At 37.9% G+C, this 22,722-nt stretch overlaps 1 protein-coding gene across 1 annotated transcript in view; it reads right to left on the bottom strand.

Annotated features, from left to right (window-relative positions):
• LYST (lysosomal trafficking regulator) overlaps positions 1-22,722 on the bottom strand; it is a 162,412-nt gene that overhangs the window by 96,372 nt on the left and 43,318 nt on the right. Inside the window, exons 6-14 of the mRNA XM_080918294.1 lie at positions 21,292-22,300; positions 19,154-19,315; positions 17,449-17,605; positions 15,061-15,287; positions 14,495-14,561; positions 6,012-6,121; positions 4,211-4,637; positions 2,803-2,947; positions 1,495-1,668 (exon numbers count right to left, since the gene is read on the bottom strand). Coding sequence (XP_080774420.1) covers positions 1,495-1,668; positions 2,803-2,947; positions 4,211-4,637; positions 6,012-6,121; positions 14,495-14,561; positions 15,061-15,287; positions 17,449-17,605; positions 19,154-19,315; positions 21,292-22,300 — 2,478 coding nt within the window. The remainder of the gene's footprint in view (positions 1-1,494; positions 1,669-2,802; positions 2,948-4,210; positions 4,638-6,011; positions 6,122-14,494; positions 14,562-15,060; positions 15,288-17,448; positions 17,606-19,153; positions 19,316-21,291; positions 22,301-22,722) is intronic.

Genomic DNA, 22,722 nt, shown 5'->3' with positions numbered 1-22,722 from the left:
GTCATGGCTAACACACAGCAATTCCTTGATAAATACCTGATAAAATTCACCTAACTTGTGCTAAGGATGTATATGACTTCTATGAACTAATCTATTTTGAGTAATTTCTGAGAGAATAAGGAGGTAACATACATAAAACACCTAGCAAAAGATCTAACAAGTATATAACACATAATAACCTTTTATAAAAAGTAAAATTATAATTATCAGGTTGTCACTACCTTTTGCCAAGCTTTTCTATCTTTTCTTTCTCATGACTCAACTGAGACTCTTCCAGCCACCTTTATAATTTGTGGTTAGATTTTGACAGCTTGCCAAAGTCACTCAGGAAGAAGAAATTGAGTTGAGGAGTTGCCTTTAGGAGACTAGCCTGTGGGCATGATGTGGGTTGTTTCCCTGACTGTTGATAAGGAGGAGGACCTACGCTGTGGACACCTGGAGGCAGGCAGTCCTGTGCTCTATAAGAAAGGTACCTGAGCAGGCTGGGCGTTAGCATGGGAGTGAACAGCGTTCCTGTCTTCTCTGCTTTCAGTTCCTGTCTCTAAGATTCTGCCTTGCATTCCTGCTCTGGCTCTCCTACATGATGGACTATAACCCATAAACCAAATAAATCCTTTTCTCCCTGAGTTGGTTTTGGTTAGTGTTTTATAAAAGCAATAGAAAGCAAACTAGGACACAGTTCATTCAGGGCTAGTGTTTACATTAAGATAGTCTACAAAATGTTTATTAACTTGGTTGTGAAGTCTATGTGGTAAAAGTTATGTGGTATTTTACCTGAATCTGTCACATTGTATAGTTCTAAGACCCAATCTAATTACCAGATATAAATGTTTTATATTCTTTAGTCATTTATTTCTATCCCAACTTAGTTTAGGTATTAGCCTTCTTAATCAATTAATTTAAAGAACTCTGAGTGGATTCATTCTTGTAACACATGGGTTTGAGGGACAATATTACAGCTCTAATAATTACTTACCTAGTATATACTGCTCCTAAATATAAAATGCCCAGGTTTTTAGTTTGCTCCTCATACCTAAATATATTCATCCACAGTATTTATTGGAGGTTGGTTGCAGGCATCACACAGGTACCAAAAGCTAAAAATATTCAAATCCCTTCTAGAAAATGCCTTATTTACATATAACTTATATATAGCCTCTTATATAAGTTAAACTACCTTTAAGTTACTTGTAACATCTAAAATAATATAAATAGTTGTTATTGTTTGGGGAATAACCTGAAGGCAAAACTTTAAATGTTCATTACAGATGCAATTCTCAAATATTTTCAGTCTGATGTTGGATGAATCACAAGTTTCAACAGTCATGTCTATGGAAGACTTACTCTGTACTAAAGAGATAAAGAGAAAAAAATCCAGTTTTGATGTAAATTCCTGTCAGTATATATTAAATTGTATCTAGTTTGCAATGCTTCAGGAATAAAGACTAAATCTAAAACTGTGGCTGAGAAGAGTATCGCGAGAACGCTTCTTACCTCTGCCCAGAGACCCAGATGGAGATTTCCCCGTGGGCACTCTTCTTCCCTTGAGGATGCTGAGTATAGGTGAGTACTAAGTGTTGCCATTTGCTTGGAAGGAAAATGTTCTCCTGTGACTCTACCTGTGCTAGTGTAACAGCTTTCATGTCATCATTTGAGTCCACACAAACGCTGCAGAACAAAATCACAGACCAAAAACATGACGGCTCTCACCTTAACAGCTAACACACATGCTGCAACTGTCATGCGCAATATGTGAATTAAAAGTGACTTCGATTTTAAGACAAACCAACTGAGAAAGTCAGTATGACTTTTATATCACATCTGCTTCCTCAGTTTATAAACTAAAATGGATTAGATTCACTGCTGATGTCAATAACTTGGGCAATGATTTCTATAAATCAGTGGGCAAAGATGGTTTCTACTTAATACTCACTGTCTATTTTAGAAATTATAATGTACTATTTGGTTTATCAAGAATACATCCTATAATAAATGTGTAAATGCCAGAATATATTGGATGCTAACTTTCTTTGCAAGATTACTGAAAGAATAAAGAGAAAATATATTTAGAAAATACCTACTAACATTTATAATATCCACAAAACATAAAATCCCAATAACTTTCAGACTTTAATTTTGACTTTTAGAAAGATGATATGTAATATTCATTAAACTAGTCGACTGCTGTGTCCTGTTTGAGGTCACTGAGAAGCTGGCTCAGGAAGCAGGACAGATACCACACTCCTATTTCAAACCTAAGCACGTTTGTCTCAGTGTCTTCTAAGGTTCCTGTCCAGGGACAGATGACAGGGAAAAAAGGAGAACAAGAAAACAGCAAAAGAACAAAAACATTGTACCCTTAAGGGAACAAAGAGAGAGTATTGTTTGAATAAAAACAGTATGCTGTGAAAACAGCTAAACAGAGAAACACTGTCCAACAAACGTTACTATCTTTATGGCATGGCATAAAAATGGTTGTATAGGACACTGGAAGCTCATCCATGGAGAGAATCTTCTATCTGCCTGCAAGCCACGTAACCAAGAATGATTGTATGACTGTTTTCAGCAAGACTTCTCCAGTTATTTCTGCTGGATGTCTAGGCACCTGATCCGCAATGTTTTGCTCTCTGTGTCCTGCTAGATAGAATACACGTGCTGTCTGATAATTTTTCTCTTAAGTTTTCTTTTTTTTCTGTAATGATCTTTAATAACAGATTGCTCTTATAAATGTTATTTGATAATTTCTTAAATAAAGTATTTAAAGACATGATTTATTTGCTAGGAGTTGAGAATAATCAATACCGAAAGATAAACGTGCCGCTGTGGGGATCGGCCCACACTTGGATCATCAATGCTTTGGATCCCAATGAAATCAAATGAATACAGCCACCTTCTATGAGTCTGTCACCAGGACTGATGGAGTCTGTAACTTCTGGTCTATCACCTTCTGCGAGAAAAATGTTAGAATCATCCATAAAATAGTTCATAAAAACTGTATGGAAAAGTAGATTTAAAGAGAATACAATGTGTCTTTGATTATTTGTAAAGTATTATTTAACCCCAAATGCCTAAACCTGTTTCAAACAATAGTATTTTCAAAGGATAAATGTTAACCTCAAAAGAACACTGTGGGAAAACAACAACAAAAAACAACAGAAAAACAAAACCAGCGTCTTAAACTTAACCAAGTTTCTGCTTTTGTTCATTGGGCCACTGCCACACAACTGACCATGGCCCAGAAAGCATGTGCCATCAACAAACGCCTTGCACTAACAAAATGGTTAGAAAGGCATGATCTCTAATATTATTAGAACTCTCCTTAGAGAAGCTGCAGTGCTTGGCTATTATTTACAGCGGTGAAGGACATTGAAATAAAGCGCTAAGTGAATCCGATACCACGAGTCACAGTTTGCCTCCAGCTGGGAGACGTGTTGATGGCTGTCAGCTAGCTGGTTTTCCCTCCCATACTTCAGTTGCCTGTATGTTCCCGTTATCTGCCCCCACGATGACAGGTAGAACATGTATGACGAGCTATTTGTTACTATAATGTGACTTTATGCTAAGATGTACTAAAATACAGTGCATGTCCAAAGGCTCAGACTTTTAAAGAAGAGGAACATTATGAGTTATTTGGTTATATAAATATTAGCCACCACTTTGAACAGGTCAAAAAAATACACAACCAGTTTTTAAGACTATTTCCTCTAGCTGCTGTATGTCCTAAGAAATTGTTGGACGCTTAAAAAAGAAGATAACAAAAACACAAAGTGACTTCAATACGGCCTACCAGCAATTCTTCAGCCATGGATATACTCTGTTCTAATTTGGACTGTTCCATGTAAATGATCAGGAATAGTAACTAGAAGGGCCACTGATGTAAGACACAAAAGGAGAACATGACATTAAATGGCTGTAGGGTTTTATTTATTCCTTTCTAGTATCAGAGGCCACACTAGCACAGTAATGGGACTGCTAACTTCAGCAGCTGTTGCAGAAATAGAGTATCCCTACTTCCCTATCTCAAGTTTAGAGACAATGAGGATTTCAAGGCTGTCTGAAAACTCAGGCTTTGGTAATTCAGTGGTGACATAGGACCTTTAAGGTGAAGAAGATTTAAAGAATACATTAAAGTCCTGCCACATGTGCTTAAAGCTCAGGCAAAGAGCTATTTGAAGAATCTTAGTCTACAAATCAGACCCTGCCACCATACCTGCTCTTTCAAAACTGCTGTCTTCTAGAACTGATGGTTTGTTTCTCTTCTTTGCTTTCTTTCCTCTTTCTGCAGCACTCTCGGATTCATGGATGTATTCCACATTAAACCACAGAGAAACACTAAATCCTTCTGACAGGTGTGGCCAGCAGTTCTGACCCAGCAATGGCAGGTGGACTGGGGCTATGTGCCAAGAAGAAAGCAGCCTGTTGGGAAAACTCTCTCTGTCAGCTTCTTTCTTGCCTCGGGAAATCCGCGCTCTTCTCAATAAGCCTAAGGCTTTACTATTAAGGATCCCAGGAGGCTTTTGTGATGAGACACCATTGCTTAAACTCGGGGTATGCAGCAGAGGGAAAGTCAGATACTGTGAAGGGCTCATAGTGAAATCACTTTCAACAATTTTCCGAATACCAAGGAGAAGAATTTCCTAGAGAAAAAGAAAAACAAGTAGCAGTTTACAATCTTATAGCCCTGATAAGTAACAATATAAAATGCAGGCTATAAGAAAAAATATGAACATACCTATTTATAATAGATTTAGTTCTTATGCAATCTCTTTATAAATCTGGCTTAAATTTTGGTATTTATAGCTTTTAAGTGGTGCAAATAAAGTACGATAATTATATGAGGAATTATTTCTATAAAACAAGGTTATTAATTCTGGTGGAATGTCTCTAAAAACTGTTAAGATTTACTTTTACTTTTCTTAGTGTGCACAAGTGAACATGTGCCTACCCGCCTGCCTGCACAGGTATCTGAAAAGGCCAAAAGCTGGGGTCAGACCCCTTGAAATTGCGGTTGCAGGTGTTTGTAAGCTGCCCTGCATAGGTACTGGGATCTGAACTCTGGTCTGATGACTGAGCAGAAAGTGCTCTAACCACTGAGACATCTTTCCAGTTCCCAAACGCAAATATTTTTAAATGAGAAATACAACCTTACAACTCTCCACATTCCTAAATGATATTATACAATGTTCAACTACATAAAGTTGAATGTTCACATTCAATTAATAATAATTTTATAATAATGATAATAACTATTACTATTATTTCACATCCCCCCTCCCCCCCGCCGAGGAAAATTTCTTTCATTTGACTTTGGTGAACTGAAGTAAAGTTTTAAAGTTTTACTCATCATAATTATAAGTATTTTGTTTAAATGGAATACAGAGAAGGTAAAAGATGTAATGTTAAACTGTTCGTGTAATTTAAAAAATAAATAATCTATTAACGTACAGCCACTCTCTCAAATGGCCCACAGTGGTGTCTCACAGAGCTTCCATGGGGCCTGGAGCCTGAGGTGGGCGGTGAGGCAGGCAGGGAAGTGCACAGAGCTCTTGTTCATCCTGCTTCACACAGCCCGTGTTTTGTTATTAATCTGTGGAGTCTTCTAGTCGAGACTACATTATAAAAATGGGTTCCCTGCTAAGAGCCGTTAAGCTACAATAATGGGAAGCAGAATACTCAACTAGACACAGATAATGACTCTTTAAAGAAAGGAAAAATCTGGGATGAGTGTTGTGATCTTACTTCAATTTTCTTTAGTAATCAAAATCGCAGCATTTCTCAGGCACAAAGGTTGGAGCTGACATAGGGCTAAAGGCATCTGGTTAGTCCAGATCAAATTAAAATCGCTAATATATATATTATATATACACAGATACTAAAACTGAATAAGTCAAACATAAAACATGGTACTGACTAAATAGTAATTACAACAGTAAGAGTTGATGGCTTACAAATTAGTGGAAACACATTATATTAAGGAATTAGTGAAAACATAAAATTTCTAGCATATTTACTGTACAAGGAGATTTCTCCAGAAATACTCTCAGAAGAAGGGTTAAGTCTTCTGAACACATTCTTGAACTCATCAAAGATACCAAGAGATCCACCAATACTCTCTGGCAGGCTAAATTTAAAAAAAAAAAAAAAAGATTAAAGGAAAATAATAATCAAATTTCATTGAAAGAAGTAAAAAACTATAGTCATATATTAAATGATTATAAACAACAGAGTTAGTACCTGAAGATCTAGCAAAACTAAAGGCAAATGAACTAACACTAATAAAACATTGTTTACATTGTAACTACTACATCGTACATGGAAATTAAATGATAGATATAAAATAGCCAAGATTATGTCAGTATTGAAAACTGTTTTGTTTGATCATTTTCTTATATCTATTAAAGAGTTTATCATAAAACAAAAGCAATGGTACACTAATTCATAAATATTCTTTAAAGTCTCTTGCTCTTCCTTCCTTGCCCTTCCTCTCCCCATCCCCCCCCCCCCCCCGCCACCTCTTTCCATGTACTCATGGCCAGTCCTTACTTCTCTACTTCTCTGCCCCTCTCTCCCTCTCTTCTCTTTCTCTGCCTCTACCACCCCCTTAACTCCCCTCCCCATGCCATGAATAAATTGTATTCTGTATTTAAAAAATCTTTAAAGTAATAATTATTACTTATAGGTCATTTTACAATGTTTTAAATATATTTTGTACATGTATGTTTCAGCTGCGCCTCACTCCACAACAGGAAGCATAAATTATTCTTTCCGGTTCAGACATGACAAGAACAATACAACTGTAGAACCTGAGATGTTTCTTAAGAGATTGGAGGTTTAAGACTAGAAACCCCAGTTAAGCAATCTGTTTCATAAAGGCAATGAGCAGACAGGATAGCGTAAGAGAAAGCATTTCTGGAAGGATGATTTACGAGGAGTCCATAAGCTGGCATGAACTTCACCCTGCAGGTATTTAATATAAGTCCCTTAAAGGTTTTTTGAATAAAAAAGTAGGCAGAACCAAAATGTGCTTAGATTTTTTTTTTTAAGTTTAAAATTGACAGGTTTTAGTGTGAATGTGTAAATGGACACACACAAATAATAATTAAAAAAAACCAAAATAATCAAGCAAAAGGATCTATAAATATAAAATAGGTTTGGTTTCCGTGAGAATGGACCTGGTAGGGTCATATGTTAAGTGGAACAGTTTGAGAAGGATTAGGAGGTGTGGCTTTGTTGGAAGAGGCATGTCACTGCGGATGGACTTGGAGATTTCAATATCCCATACCTTTCCCAGTGATATATCTCTTTTCCTCTCTCCCTTGCCTGCTGCTTATGGATCACATGTAAACTCTTGGCTACTGCTCCAGGGCCATGGCTGCCTGCCTACTGCTATGCTCCTTCATGATAGCCATGGTTTCACTCTTAGAAACTATAAGCCCCCATTAAATAGTTTCTTCTACAAATTGCCTTGGTCATGGTGTTTTGTCAAGACATTGGGCAGCTGCCATAATTTTTTAAATGATTAAAATGTTGGGATAAAATTGCTTTTAAATTTTTTGACAAGCATGTTTATTTATTTATATTATGTATATGGGTACTTTGTATTTACATCTGCATACTAGAAGATGACATCAAATAGTTGTAAGCTGCCATGTGATTGCTGGAAATTAAACTCATGACCTTCAGAAAAGAAGTGAGTGCTCTTAATGACTAAGTTCTCTCTCCAGCCCCAGTGGAATAGAACTTTTAAAGTCTCCCCGAATGTAGCACAAAAAGAGAAGTATTTGAGATAAGATTCATGCTAGGATCAACCTTCAAGAGCAAAGAATATAAAGAGAAGAAAATGATTTTTAGAAATAATAAATCTTTGGAATCATAGAACAGGCTTCCCTAGGTTTGACATAAAAGGCATAGCAACAAAAGCAAGGGAATATAAAAATTAACTGTAATGTATCCTGGAAGGGAAAAGCTCTTTAGGAACAAGAAAAAGATATTAGGTAATGCCTTAGGAAAAATAGAATATGTTATGAGTGTTAGATAGTAATAATGTGCTAACAGAGGTTTGTAAACTTTAACATGTCATACCAGTACTAAATATTTGTAATAAAAAAACTAGTACGAAAAAGTATAATGCTTCCAGGTTTCCTCCTGCACTGGGAGCTGACCCTGTGCCAGAGCTCTCTGTACACAGACTCCACTGAGAGAGAGCCAGTCTCACAGGAGTGCTGACGCATCTGAGAGCACAGGGGAGACCACCACTTCTGCTCAAAGTCCTGGCCCAAGAGGGACCCGCCCAGAAGACTCAAGACACAGGAACCTAGGAGAGGTCTGGGACAGGATCCTTCTGGTTTTACTTGTACCTGGAACTGAGCCTGTGCTACAGCTCTCTATCCCAGACACTGGCAGAAGTGCTGACACACCTGAGAGCACAGGTGAGACCACTACCTCTGCTCTGAGGGACCTGCCTGGAGTCCTCCAGTCACAGGAATCAAGGAGCAGTTTAGGACATAACCCTTCCAGTTTCTGTCTGCGCCCTGTGCAGGCCCTGTACCACAGCTCTCTGTACCCAGACACTGCTGGGAAAGAGTTGCTCCCTAGTAATGGTGACATACAGGTTTACAGGAGGGTCAAGCCACTGTCAGAATCATCAGCAAGACCAGCTAACACAAGAAATAAGTAGATGGTGAGAGGTAAGTCCAAGAATCAAAGCAACAGAAACCAAGACCCCCTTGACATCATCAGAACCAAGTTTCCCCACCACACCAAGTCCTGGATACCCCAACACACTGGAAAAGCAAAATTCTGATTTAAAATCACAACACATGACAATGTTAGAGGACTTTAAGAAGGTCATAAATAAACCCCTTAAAGAATTACAGGACAGCACAGGTAAATAGGTAGAAGCCCTTAAAGAGGAAACACAAAAAATACAAAACTCCCTTAGAGAATTACAGGAAAATAGGAGCAAACAGGAGAAAGAATAAAACAAAACCATCCAGGACCTAAAGATGGAAATAGAAACAATAAAGAAATCACAAAGGGAGACAATCCTGGAGATAGAACACCTAGAAAAGAGATCAGGAGTCATAAGACACAAGTATCACCAATAGAATACAAGAGATAGAAGAGAGAATTTCAGGAGCACAGATACCATAGAAAACATCGACACAACAGTCAAAGAAATGCAAAATGCAAAAAGCTCCTAAACCAAAACATCCAGGAACTCCAGGACACAATGGGAAGATCAAACCTGAGAATACTAGGTATATAAGAGAGTGAAAATTACCAACTTAAAGGGGCAGTAAATATCTTCAACAAAATTATAGAAGAGAACTTCTTTAACCTAAAGAAAAATATGCCTATAAATATACAACTCCAAATTTATTGGACCAGAAATGAAATTCATCATATCATATAACAGTCAAAACACGAAATGCACCAAAGAAAGAGAGAATATAAAAGCAGTAAGGGGAAAAGGTCAAACAGCATACAAAGGTAGACGTATCAGAATCACACCAGACTTCTCAACAGAGACTATGAAAACTAAAAGATCCGGGGAAGATGCCACAGAGATCCTAAGAGAACACAAATGCAAGACTATATCCAGCAAAACTCTCAAGTAACATAGATGGAGAAACCAAAATACTCCATGACAAAAACAAATTTATACAATACTATACCTTCTTCTCATGGTACATTCTCCAAAACTGATCAGATAATTGGTCACAAAACAGGCATCAACAGATACAAGAAGATTGAAATAATCCCATGCATCCTATCAGGTCACCATGGATGAAGACTGGTCTTCAATAACAACAAAAACCACAGAAAGCCCACATACACATGGAAGCTAAGCAATGCTCTACTCAATGAAAATTTGGTCAAGGAAAAAGAAAGAAATTAAAGACTTTTTGGAGTTTAATGAAAATGAAAGCACAACATACCAAAACTTATGGGGCACAATGAAAGCAGTGCTAAGAGGAAAACTCATAGCTCTGAGCGCCTCCAAGAAGAAACTGGAGAGAGCACACACTAGCAACTTGACAGCAAACCTGAAAGTTCTAGAACAAAAAGAAGCACATGCACCCAAGAGGAGTAGATGGAAGGAAATAATCAAATTCAAGGCTGAAATCAACCAAGTAGAAACAAAAAGAACTATACAAAAAAAAAAAAAAAAAAAAAAAAAAAAAATCAACAAAACCAGAGGCTGGTTCTTTGAGAAAATCAACAAGATAGATAAACCCTTAGTCATACTAACCAGAGGGCACAGGGACAGTATTCAAATTAACAATATCAGAAATGAAAAGGGAGACATAACAACAGAAACTGAAGAAATTTTAAAAACTCATCAGGTCCTACTACAAAAGCTTATACTCAACAATACTGGAAAATATGGATGAAGTGGACAGATACCAGGTACCAAAGTTAAATTGGGATCAGATAAACCATCTAAACAGTCCCATAATCCATAAAGAAATAGAAGCGGTCACCAAAAGTCTCCCAACCAAAATAGCCTGGGACCTGGTGGGTTTAGTGCAGAATTAGATCACGCCTTCATAAAAGACTTAACATCATTACTCTCCAAACTATTCCACAAAATAGAAACAGAAATAAAACTAACTACCCAATTCCTTCTATGAAGCCACAATTACGCTTATGCCTAAACCACACAAAGTCCCAACAAAAAAAGAAAATATCAGACCAATTTCCATTATGAATATCGTTGCAAAAACACTCAATAAAATTCTTATAAACTAAATCCAAGAACACATCAAAATGATCATCCATCATGATCAAGCAGGCTTCATCTCAGGCATGCAGGGATGGTTCAATATATGGAAATCCATCAATGTGATTCACTATATAAACTAACTCAAATAAAAAAGCCACATGATCATCTCATTAGATGCTGAGAAAACATTTGACAAAATTCATCACCCATCATGTTAAAAGTCTTGGAAAGATCAGGAATTTAAGGCTCAGCCCTAAACATGGGAAAAGCAATATACAGCAAACCAATAGCCAATATCAAACTAAATAGAGAGAAACTCAAAGCAATCCTGCTAAAATCAGGGACTAGACAACGATGCTCACTCCCTCCCTACCTATTCAATATAGTACTCAAAGTCCTAGACAGAGCAATTAGACAGCAAAAGGAGGTCAAAGAGATACACATTGGAAAGGAAGAAGTCAAAATATCACTATTTGCAGATGATATGATAGTATACTTAAGTGACCCCAAAAAATCCACCAGAGAACTCCTAAACCTGAAAAACAACTTCAACAAAGCAGGTGGATATAAAATTAACTCAAACAAATCAGTAACCTTCCTCTACTCAAAAGATAAACAAGCTGAGAAAGAAATTAGGGAAACAACACCCTTCACAATAGTCATAAATAATATAAAATACCTTAGTGTGACTCTAACCAAGCAAGTGAAAGATGTGTATGACAAGAACTTCAAGTCTCTGAAGAAGGAAATTGAAGAAGATGTGAGAAGATGGAAAGATCTCCCATGCTCATGGACTGGCAGGATTAATATAGTAAAACTGGCCATCTTGCTGAAAGCAATCTACAGTGTCAATGCAATCCCCATCAAAGTTACAACTCAATTCCTCATAAAATTAGAAAGCAATGCAAATTCATTTGGAATAACAAAAAGCCCAGGATATCTAAAACTATTCTCAACAATAAAAGAACTTCTGGGGGAATCACCATACCTGACCTCAAAGCTGTATTACAGAGTAATAATGATAAAAACTGTATGGTATTGGTACAGAGAGAGGAAGGTAGACCAATGGAATAGAATTGAAGACCCAAAAAATGAACCTGCATATCTATGATCACTTGATCTTTGACAAAGGAGCTAAAATCATCCAGTGGAAAAAAGATAGCATTGTCAACAAATGGTTCTGGTTTAACTGGTGGTCAGCATGTAGAAGAATGCAAATAGATCTATTCTTATCACCCTGTACAAAGCTCAAGTCCAAGTGGATCAAGGACCTCCACATAAAAGCAGATACACTCAAACTAATAGAAGAGAAAGTGGGGAAGAGCCTCACACACATGGGCACTGGGGAAAATTTCCTGAATAGAACACGAAGGGCTTATGCTCCAATATCAAGAATCGACAAATGGGACCTCATGAAATTGCAAAGCTTCTGTAAGGCAAAGGACACTGTCATTAGGAAAAAATGGCAACCAACAGAATGGAAAAAGATCTTTCCAATCCTACATCTGAGAGAGGGCTAATATCCAATATATACAAAGAACTGAAGATATTAGACTCCAGAGAATCAAATAACACTATTAAAAATGGGGGACAGAGCTAAACAAAGAATTCTCAACTGAGAAATATCAAATGGCTGAGAAGCACCTAAAGAAATGTTCAACATCCCTAGTCATTAGGGAAATGCAAACCAAAACAAGCCTGAGATTCCACCTTGCACCAGTCAGAATGTCTAAGATCAAAAACTCAGATGACAGCAGATGCTGGTGAGGATGTGGAGAAAGAGGAACACTTCTCCACTGTTGGTGGGATTGCAAGTTTGATACAACTGTTCTGGAAATAAGTCTGGAGGTTTCTCAGAAAAGTGGACATAGTACTACCTGACAAACCAGCCATTGTACTCCATGACATATACCCATAAGAACACATGCTCCACCATGTTCATAGCAGCCTTATTTATAATAGCCAGAAGCTGGAAAGAACCCAGATGTCCTTCAACAGAGGAATGAATACAGAAAATGTGCTACATTTACACAATGAAGTACTACTCGGCTATTAAAAACAATGACTTCAGGAAATTCTTAGGCAAATGAATAGAACTAGAAAATATCATCCTGGTTGAGGTAACCCAATGACAAACACACACACACACACACACACACACACACACACACACACACACAGGGTATGTATTCACTGTTAAGTAGATATTAGGCAAAAGCTCGGATTTCCCAAGATACAAATCACAGACCACATGAAGCTCAAGAAGAAGGAAGACCAAAGTGCAGATGCTTCAGTCCTTCTCAGATAAGGGAACAAAAATACTCACAGGAGCAAATACAGCGACAAAGTTCGAAGCAGAGACTGAAGCAAAGGCAATCCAGAGACTGCCCCACCTGGAGATCCAGCCCATATACAGCCACCAAACCCAGACAATATTGCTGATGCCAGGAAGGGCATACTGAGAGGAGCCTGATACAGATGTCTCCTGAGAGGCTCTGCCAGATCATGACAAATACAAAGGCCAATGCTCACAGCCAACCATTGAACTGAGAAAAGAGTCCCCAGTGGAAGAGTTAGAGAAAAGACTGAAGAAGCTGAAGGTGTTTGGAAAGCCATAAGAACAACAAGACCAACCACCCAGAACTCTCAGGGACTAAACCACTAACCAAAGAGTACACATGGATGGACCCATGGTTCCAGCTGCATATATAGCAAAGGATGGCCTTGTTGGTTATCAATGGGAAGAGATCCCTTGGCCAAGGCTCGATGTCCCAGTGTAGGGTAATGTCAGGGTGGGTAAGCGGGAGGGAGCAGGGAGCACCCTCACAGAAGCAGAGGGAGGAGGGATTAGATAGGGGATTTATGGAGAGGAAACAGAGAAAGGGGATAACATTTAAAATGTAAATAAAATATATCCAATAAGAGTAATAAGAAAAGGTATAATATAGGTACAATTCATGCATTAAGTAAGTAAGTGGCAGGAAAAACTTTTCCTTGTAGTACAATCCAATTCATAAATGTACAAAGAACACCAGAAGTACAAAATCACTATTTAGCAAACATTACAGTACTGCCCTTTTCATGCATGATCACCAACAGATGCTAAAATCTGTGGGCTAAAATATGAGAAAAGTGATATTTGCATACTTTCAAGTTGCCACCCATAAGATACTTGCAAACTATAATACAAAAAAACCTGTATTCCATCTTTACTAGAAATGATTAAAATTAGCATCCCTAATAATAAGACACAGCCATCACAAAGCCTTTAATATGGTGTCCTCTAGAAGACCTAAGACTAAATTGGGTGTTCCTGAACAAAAACATGTAACTTGAAGTTAACTTGGAGGAAGGAAACACCACACAATTCCAAATGAACATTTCACATATGCTAGTCTTAACCCTCAACTATAACTTAGATCTACTGTGGGCAGAAATCACATGCGCTTTCATCACAAACCTCTCAAATGCCTGAGAAAGAGCTAAGAAGAGGAGAGAGCTCTAGATAAAGCAGCAGTATACAGTTTGCAGCAGGTTACTGTCCTCACAAAGCTACTGAACAACTTATTGAAGGCCCTGGAATCAACATGTTGCCCCTCTACTCAATATATTTTACTGAGGAAGCATGAGGAACAAATAGGGCGATACACATAAAAACAATTTAGAAACCATGGAGCAGTATGCTAGTGGAAGACACAACCATTAATTCTTCACACAACAGCATAAATAATTACAAATTATTTCCTTAAACAAGACTCAACTCACCTTGGAAATCAGAGTTAGTTTGTGTTAAAATATTCAAGAACCCTCCTAGAAGGATTTTCACAGTCCCCTAAAGATTAAAGAGTGAAAAGTAAACAATTAAAACATTTGACTTCATATAAGCATAACACAACTGCAATGTGAAATTATTTCATAAGAGCCTATATGTGCACATGTGCATCTCTGAGTGTGGTGTGTGTGTGTGTGTGTGTGTGAGAGAGAGAGAGAGAGAGAGAGAGAGAGAGAGAGAGAGAGAGAGAGAGAGAGAGAGAGAGAGAGAGAGAGAGAGATTTTTAAATGACTAGAAAGAATACTGATATAGGATTAAATACAAGTTTTAAGATCTGCTCTCAGGATACATTACTATTTAGCTAATGACAATATTAATTTTATGCTACTTATTCAAGAAATAGAGGATTAGATGACTTTAGAAAATCACTAGAAAGTGAAGACACACTGAAGACATAACAAAAGATATGTAATCATCTCAAAGTTGGATTAAACATAAGAAGATGAATAATTGGAACATGAGGGTGATAAATACTGATTGAACTTCGTAGATCCTTCACCTGTTGCATGAGCAGAGAAATGTTCTTTTCCTTCTGCCTGGAAATTTTCAGAAAGCTGTCAAACACATGGGCAAGCACATCAAGTTTAGCTTTGCTAGCAGAAAGCAAATTTAATCCCAGCATGCAAATCTCAGGGTATATTATTTCCCCGTGAGTGAGGTTTTCAAGTAAGTTGTTTGGAATAATTGATCCACTGAAACCTTCTGCTTCAGGTTTTAGTTCCACTCCTGACAAAGGAAAGAAAAAGAATGTATTTATTCCACAATACGAGTATTTCAACCCTAACTTGTCACTTAGAACATTCAAGGAAAAAAGTCCTACTTCCTTGAAGATGCTCACAAAACCTTTCCTTGCAACATTACTGTTGATTAAGGTTTGAACAATGAAGTCTCATGGATAGTTTAATTTTGAAAGTAATCTTGCTGTTCAATGAAACCATGAATATTACCAACAAAAACTTTCATAAATATATGATATAAATTTAACACATTCTTCTGATGCAACTGGAAATTCTATCTCAAACTTTCTTACTACAAAATATCTAAATAAGAATGAAGTTTCTTTTATCTGCCCCTATTTCTGTGGCACTAATAGGCTTGGTTTGTTGACGTCTAAACATTGTCCGCTTTATGAGTGTCTTATTGACTGGCCTTAAAAATGATCTCCTGTACTCTGAAAAATGTTCATACCAGGGCAGGGAGGAAAGAGCTTGCTGCACAAGTGTGAGACCCCAAGTTCAAATTCTTAGCACCTATATAAAAACCTGGGCTCTGTGCCACGAATCAGTATCACCTGGCCTAGAACAAGTGACTCCCTGGAGCTCAGTGACCAGCCAGCTTAACAGAATCAGCAAGCTCTAGGTTCAGTAGAGACTTGTCTCAAAAACTAAGGTCTATGAGACAGGTGAATGGCTATGTGGGTAAAGGTGCTCACCATGCAAGCCTTAGCTATAACTGGAGTTTGGACCCTGAAGCCCACGCACAGGCGGAGAAAGAGTACTGATTCCACAAAGTTGTCCTCTGACCAAACATTCGCCGTGGCCTAATGTGTTTGTTACCCATGTCATGTATGTCCACACAAAGATAATAATAAATTAATAAAGCCTGGCATAGTGGTCCATGCCTCTAGTCCCAGCACTGGGGAGGCAGAATAGCCTCTGTGGGTTGGAGGCCAGCTTGGTCTACACAGTGAGTTCCAGAGCTACAAGGTGAGACTGTGTCTCAAAAACAAAACTAAACTAAACAATCAAAAACAAAGCATACAAAGGAAATCTTCTTTTGTAGATTATACCTAGGTTGTGATAAAACTACCATTAAACCAATACTTTAAAAAAAAAAAAAAGCATAGACACCTTTCAGCTTCAAAAATCAGTGATTATTCCCTCTACACAGAAGAGAAAATCAAATTCTAGCAAGAATAAACCTCTGTAAACTTAAACTAACAGTGTTGCAAAAGTCCAAAGGCTAGTATCAGAAAAGATAGAGCCTTCAGAAAAATCTTGTGGCTCAAATAATCTGACTTAGGGTTTCTATTACTGTAATAAAATACCACTATGAAAAGCAACTTGGGAAGAAAAAGGTTTATTTCATCTTATAATTATCAGGTCATTTGCTCCCCATAATTTCTATAGTCTATTTTCTTATTTATCCCAGGACTACCCGCCCAAGAGCAGCACCCACAGTGCGCTGATCCCCGCATCCACATCACTCAACATGAAAATGCACCACAGGCTTGCCCACAGGACAATCTGATGGAAGCACTCCCTCAATTGGGTTCCCTCTTCCCAAATGACATGTGTCATGTTGACATAAAACAAACAAGCAGACCATTATCTACGTTCCATTCAACCTGCACAGCCAGCACAAAGGATCACATGCAACACATTCCATCCTAAGAATTGGCTAGGTTACAGAAAATGACAAAGGAACCTGCTGTATCACCCACAGAATGTCACTGAGATTCCAATGTACATATCACCTCTGCAGAAAGTTTCCCTGACCAGCCAAGGACTGGTGGCACATCACTTGCATTTCTTGTAGTATCTACTTCCGGGTATCTCTTTTCTTGCTTGCTGGAATGCATATGAAAGAAGGACTTTCTCCTTCATTCTATTCTTAGCCATCTACTTGTTTTAGACAAGGGGTTTGGTTTGGTTTCTCCTTACACTGCAAGAGATCAATCATACCTGGAGCTTTAGGCTCTCTGCCTAGTCTTGACCTCACTGCTGACATTACATATCCAATTGGCAGATGTATTGCAATGGCAAAACAACATGATAATGCGATGTCTTTTTGAAACTGTAAGGCCACAATGTACGGGCAGGATGAACCATTTTGATAATTTACAGTTTGACTGGCAAAACAACCACAAGCATCAGAGGCATCTTACCATCGTCCTGGGTGTCACCATCCTCGGGATTGCTTTCACTATCCGCTTCATAACCTTCTTCCTCTCCCAGAAGTTTCAAACTACAACACTGAGAATCCTCGGTTTCTTCTGAAAACTCTCCAGGTTGGGACAACAATTCTTCCTCCGAGGGACGACTCTACAAGGCCCGTGAAATTCAGAGGCAACATTGAAGCACTGACTCTCTTTTTCAGCTAACACAACACTTATCGCTCAAAAGTCACCTTAAAAACAGTCTTAATATTTTATTCTAAAGGAAAAAATCTTAGTAATCAGTAGTCACTGAAATATATGTGAACTTGACTAAGCAAAATTTCCCAAACTCTTTCAGGTAACTCAGATCAAAAGACTGTAGCAGGAAAAGTAAATCTACACAGGAACTTCACTCTAGGTACACAAGAATGAGTGCCAATCATAACCAGGCAGTGCCATATTATACAGAAACCAATCCTAATAATATATTGTCTTCATATGTTTTGATAGGAACATTTTCCCAAAAGCATTTTTTAAATTAAATGCTTTGTACACTAGATAACTGAGAAAGTTACAGCAATTTTCCAAATGAAATAAGAATTTCAGAATAAAATTGTCTACATTTATAAGCATATCAGAAATCAAAGTTGCAGCATTAACTTCTTGTCTAATATCTGTAGCAAACTCTTTTTTTTTCTTATAAAAATGTTACTGGCACATTTACCTTAGGATATATTTGGGTTTTAAAAAGCTCAGAGTACTTTATCATGCAATAGCAATAAAAGGACAAAAGGAGATGATTTAATTTGTGACAGTCTTGTCATTTGATTCATCAGCAGATAGAGAAATATTTCAGTAAGATTTATAGTTATGGGAAACATTAACAGATTATTATGGCAAAATACAATCAAATACCAAATATATTACTAGACTAAAAGGTTAAAGAAGAAATTATGTAAGAAAGAAAATTAACAATAGTTAACCCAGAGTAACAGAGGCATAACAGGAATGTTTTCAGGGAAACTTTTCAAGTTTCAGAGAAATAAGTTTCAGGGGAATAAAATTTAAAAGTTACTTTAGGCAAAAATGTTAACAGAACTCAAATTTTCCTAACGCTGCCTTCTATATGAGTGTTAATATTTCTTGTTGATCAATTAAAAATTAAAGTCAGTAGAGAGTTCTGGAATATTATCTGTACCAATACAGGACCAGACAAGATATCTAAGTATCACTATTCCCGAGTCATCATTTAATAGATTATCAGCTGCTACAAACCAGGATTTCCTTTAAAGATATTTCAATAAAGAAGAAGCCGTGGAAGGGAGAAAGGGAAGAATGTTGATACTGAGGAGTCAACTATAGAAATGGCTGACACAGGGTGGGGGGTGGCATTGTTTCTGTTCAGTTTTGAAAATTTCTACACTGAAATGTTTTAGGGAAAAAGATTATTAGTAAGATTATCAAACCTTAATATATCTTATCTTATCGGGAACAATTATCAAAAAATTTCCAGGTTAGATTAACTGCTTGTCTTTGAAGCAGGACAACCAGTGAAATATTTATTATCCCTCCCAGATGATGGAGAAATGGATCAACCAAGGAACTCACCTGATCAAATTTCATGTTTCTGTGATTTAAGTCAATGTTATGGTCCCACCCCACATGCTCCAGTTTCTGATAATCATACTTAAGAGCACAACACATGAATTCATACCTTTTCAGTCATAGTATCACCAGGATCCAAATCAGCTGAATGATTCCCCAGGGCTACTCGAAGCAGGGCATCGAATAGAGGCTTTGCTAATTCTGTTTCTGCCACCTTTGACTGGGAAAGGTGTTCCCTCAGTTCACACAATATATTTTCCACAGACAAGCTCTAAGGTGAAATGAAAGACTAAGAATATCAATAACACCCTTTTTTAAAGTGATAGAAAGAATTATAAAAAGCAGGAAAAAATCCATTTATTTGTAATTGATATGAAGGTAAACTTACTGCAAAAAAAAAAAAAAAAAAAATGAGTTCTTATCCAAATAATGTATTGCTTAAAATTAGGGCAAGGACTACAGGAGCTGAAGGGGTTTGCAACCTCATGGGTAGAACAAGAATACCAACCGGACCCCCCAGAGCTCCCAAGGACTAAACCACCAACCAAACAGTACACAGGGGGTACCCATGGGCTCCAGCTGGATATGTAGCAGAGGATTGTCTTATCTGGCATCACTGGGATTTGAAGCCCCTTGGTCCTGTGAAGGCTTGATGACCCAAGATAGGAAAACACTAGGGTGCTGAGGCAGGAGTGGGTGGAAAGGTAGTGGAGCACTCTCATAGAGGCAGGGGGAAGGAAGGAGGGAATAGGGGCTTGTGGAGGGAAACTGGGAAGGGGGATAACATTTGAAATGTGAAAAAATGTTTAATTTTTTATTTATAAATAGATTGAGTTTTAATCATAAAAAATCCACTCTTAGCTGGGTGGTGGTGACACAGGCCTTTAATCCTAGCACACAGAATCACCTAGGCAGAGGCAGGTGGATCTCTGAGTTCAGGCCAGCCTGGTCTACAGAACAAGTTCCAGAACAACCAGTGCTACACTGGAAAAAAACAAAACAAAACAAAACACTTTTAGGAGGCTGGGGAGATGGCTCAATGGCAGCTCACAACTATCTGTCACTCCAGTTCCATGGGACCCGACGCCCTCTCTTCTGACCTTCCCAGGCACTTGGCACACATAGTGTTCAGACTTACAGCCAGGCAAAATCTCATACACATAAAATAAAAAATAAATAAATCTTAAGTTTTACAAAGTCATTCTTTGAAACTTCAGAATTTTAATTATCTTTAAAGTTTACAAAGTCCTTATTCTTAAAGATTTTCTAAGGTTCTAAGAAGCAGTCCTAATTATTAATATTATTATTATCATTATTATTATTAGCCTTCATATCTGCCCTTTGAATAAAGCTATTATGCTTGCCTAGCTCTCTATAACAGTGGATTTAAAAAAAAAACAACTTTTCTTTTAAGGAATCCCAAGTCTAAAATGTAAAACAAATAGGTACAAACCAGATGGCAAGCATAACAAAGCCACAAACAAAGGTCAGAAAATATGGTGAGAGCACCCAACAGTATCACCAAGACTGTGAACTTCTAAACTCTAAAACAAAATAACCGGAAATGCTCATTTAGCACTGAATTTGCAAACTATCCTAAAGGGGTTTTTGCAGAAAACTAAGCTGTGAGCTTCTTTAGAGTAGGAACTGTGTGTCCCTTTGTGTCCTCCACACGTGGTATTCTGCTAAGGCTTTCTAAAAACAAAGTATGTGGCAAATTGGAGGGGGAGGGCCATGAGGCCTATGGATTTGATAGGCAGATAATGGAAGCAAGGGAGAAGAGCTCCGGAGGCCCCAGCCCTCCCAGAGCATAGGGAGTTAATGGTTACCCGGGAAAGGAAAGACATTTCCTCCTGTGTTATAACCACTGGCAAAGAACTCATGCTCTGGGAAATAATTCTTCATCCAGTATCTTACAAGAAACCCTAATAAAATGTAGTGGGTTTTACACACACACACACCAAACAACAACAAAATATATGAAAATAGAAAGGGAACTAACTGGGATGAGGAAGGGAATAAGTGGGAGGAAAGAAAGAGAAGGTAAGGAGGGTAAATTGATACAAATACAGTATATACATAAAACTGTCATTATGAGTTCCAGTTTTATATATAATTAATACAGGAAAATAAATTAAAATGTGACAAATAGGCAATGTTAAGTTAGAATGTGTATATTATGTATTATATGTAATACATATAATACACATATATGTTACATGAGATGGACTAAGCACAAAGTATCACCTGAGAAGGTAGCTCCAATTCTATCTTCTGTTGACTGGCTCTGGCGCTATGAAAACAAATGGCCAGGAGAGACTCCAAAAGTCTTATGCTCTGGAGAGAGGTCTCATGTTCTTGACTCATAAATGCCTTTGCTTCCCCAGGAACAGACTCAGTAGCCAAAAGCTGCTCTGCACTCGTGGGAAGCTTATGTTGTGACTCTAACTCACTCACACCGTCAGCCCTCTTTTTCAGAGATCCCAGTTCCGGTGCTACTGAAGATGATACATCTCCCTCCAATGTCATCTCAGGCTGAGATATTCTTATTAACTCTTGGTTTTCACTTACACTCATTTCTCCCTGCCTCCTTCTTTGATCCTCTGAATGACTTCTGAATAGCTTTTGGATTATCATAAATATTAATTCATGGCATACTTGGAATCCACCAAGCCTGTGAAATTGTTTCTGGAAGACTGAGTTCAACATGTAGATCCAACGACACATGGACCAAATGTCTGCTGCACGGTGCAAACATTCAGGGGAAGGTAAGACCACGTTCTCAAGAGACAGACATGGCAGCATGTGGCTCAGTGGCTCACTGGCAGTACTGTCGTAGCCAGAAGTATCTTCTGACTCGTTGGCAGACTCTCTATCAGAGTCTGCTTCTTTACTGACACACAGAAAAGCCACACAGAGGAAGAGGTTTATGGTGTTTATGTGAACATCCTGGTGAGTGGTCTTCCGTTTTTTTGGATCAGCTTCTCTGAGGCTGGCATAAAACTTCCTAAGACTGCAAGGAGAATCTGAAGAGGCTTGCTGCTTATGGAGAGAAGGACCCACACTTAAGGACGGCAACTCCTGCTGGATGTCTAGCCCATCGACAGCTGGAACTGCAGCATCTTTCTGTTGCTCCCCTAGGCTGACAATCAGAGTTTCAAATGCTTTCAGAGAATGACTTCGAATCCCATCTAAGTAACTTAATTCAATTATTTGGTTTACTCCATTACAACTTAAAAACAAATCTCTTATTACCCTGTGAGAGATAGGAAAAAGAAAGATTTTACATGGCATAGTGAGACATTTACAAATAGGTATACATGCTACGTAAGCGTGCCAGTGCTATGTGTGGTACATATACTAAACACTGCCTACTCAGATTCATTATTTGATCTGATCAAGATACTGATCAAGATCTCAAGTTACTTTCTAATAGCACTTACATGCTCACATATAGCTCTGGCAGTCTGTCTGTCTGTCTGTCTGTCTGTCTGTCTATCTATCTATCTATCTATCTATCTATCTATCTATCTATCTATCCATCCATCCATCAATCAATATCTCCCACATTAAAAGAAGCAACTCACGGAGGAATTCTGTCTTCAAACAATAAATTTCACAGAAGTTCTAAACTGATAATTCTCACCAGGAGGGCAGGCATACACTTCCTTCCCTTGT

Source organism: Micromys minutus (assembly GCF_963924665.1).
Source record: "Micromys minutus genome assembly, chromosome: 6".
In the NCBI taxonomy this organism is placed as follows: Eukaryota; Metazoa; Chordata; class Mammalia; order Rodentia; family Muridae; genus Micromys; species Micromys minutus.
This window is presented reverse-complemented; position numbering and strand designations above follow the sequence as displayed.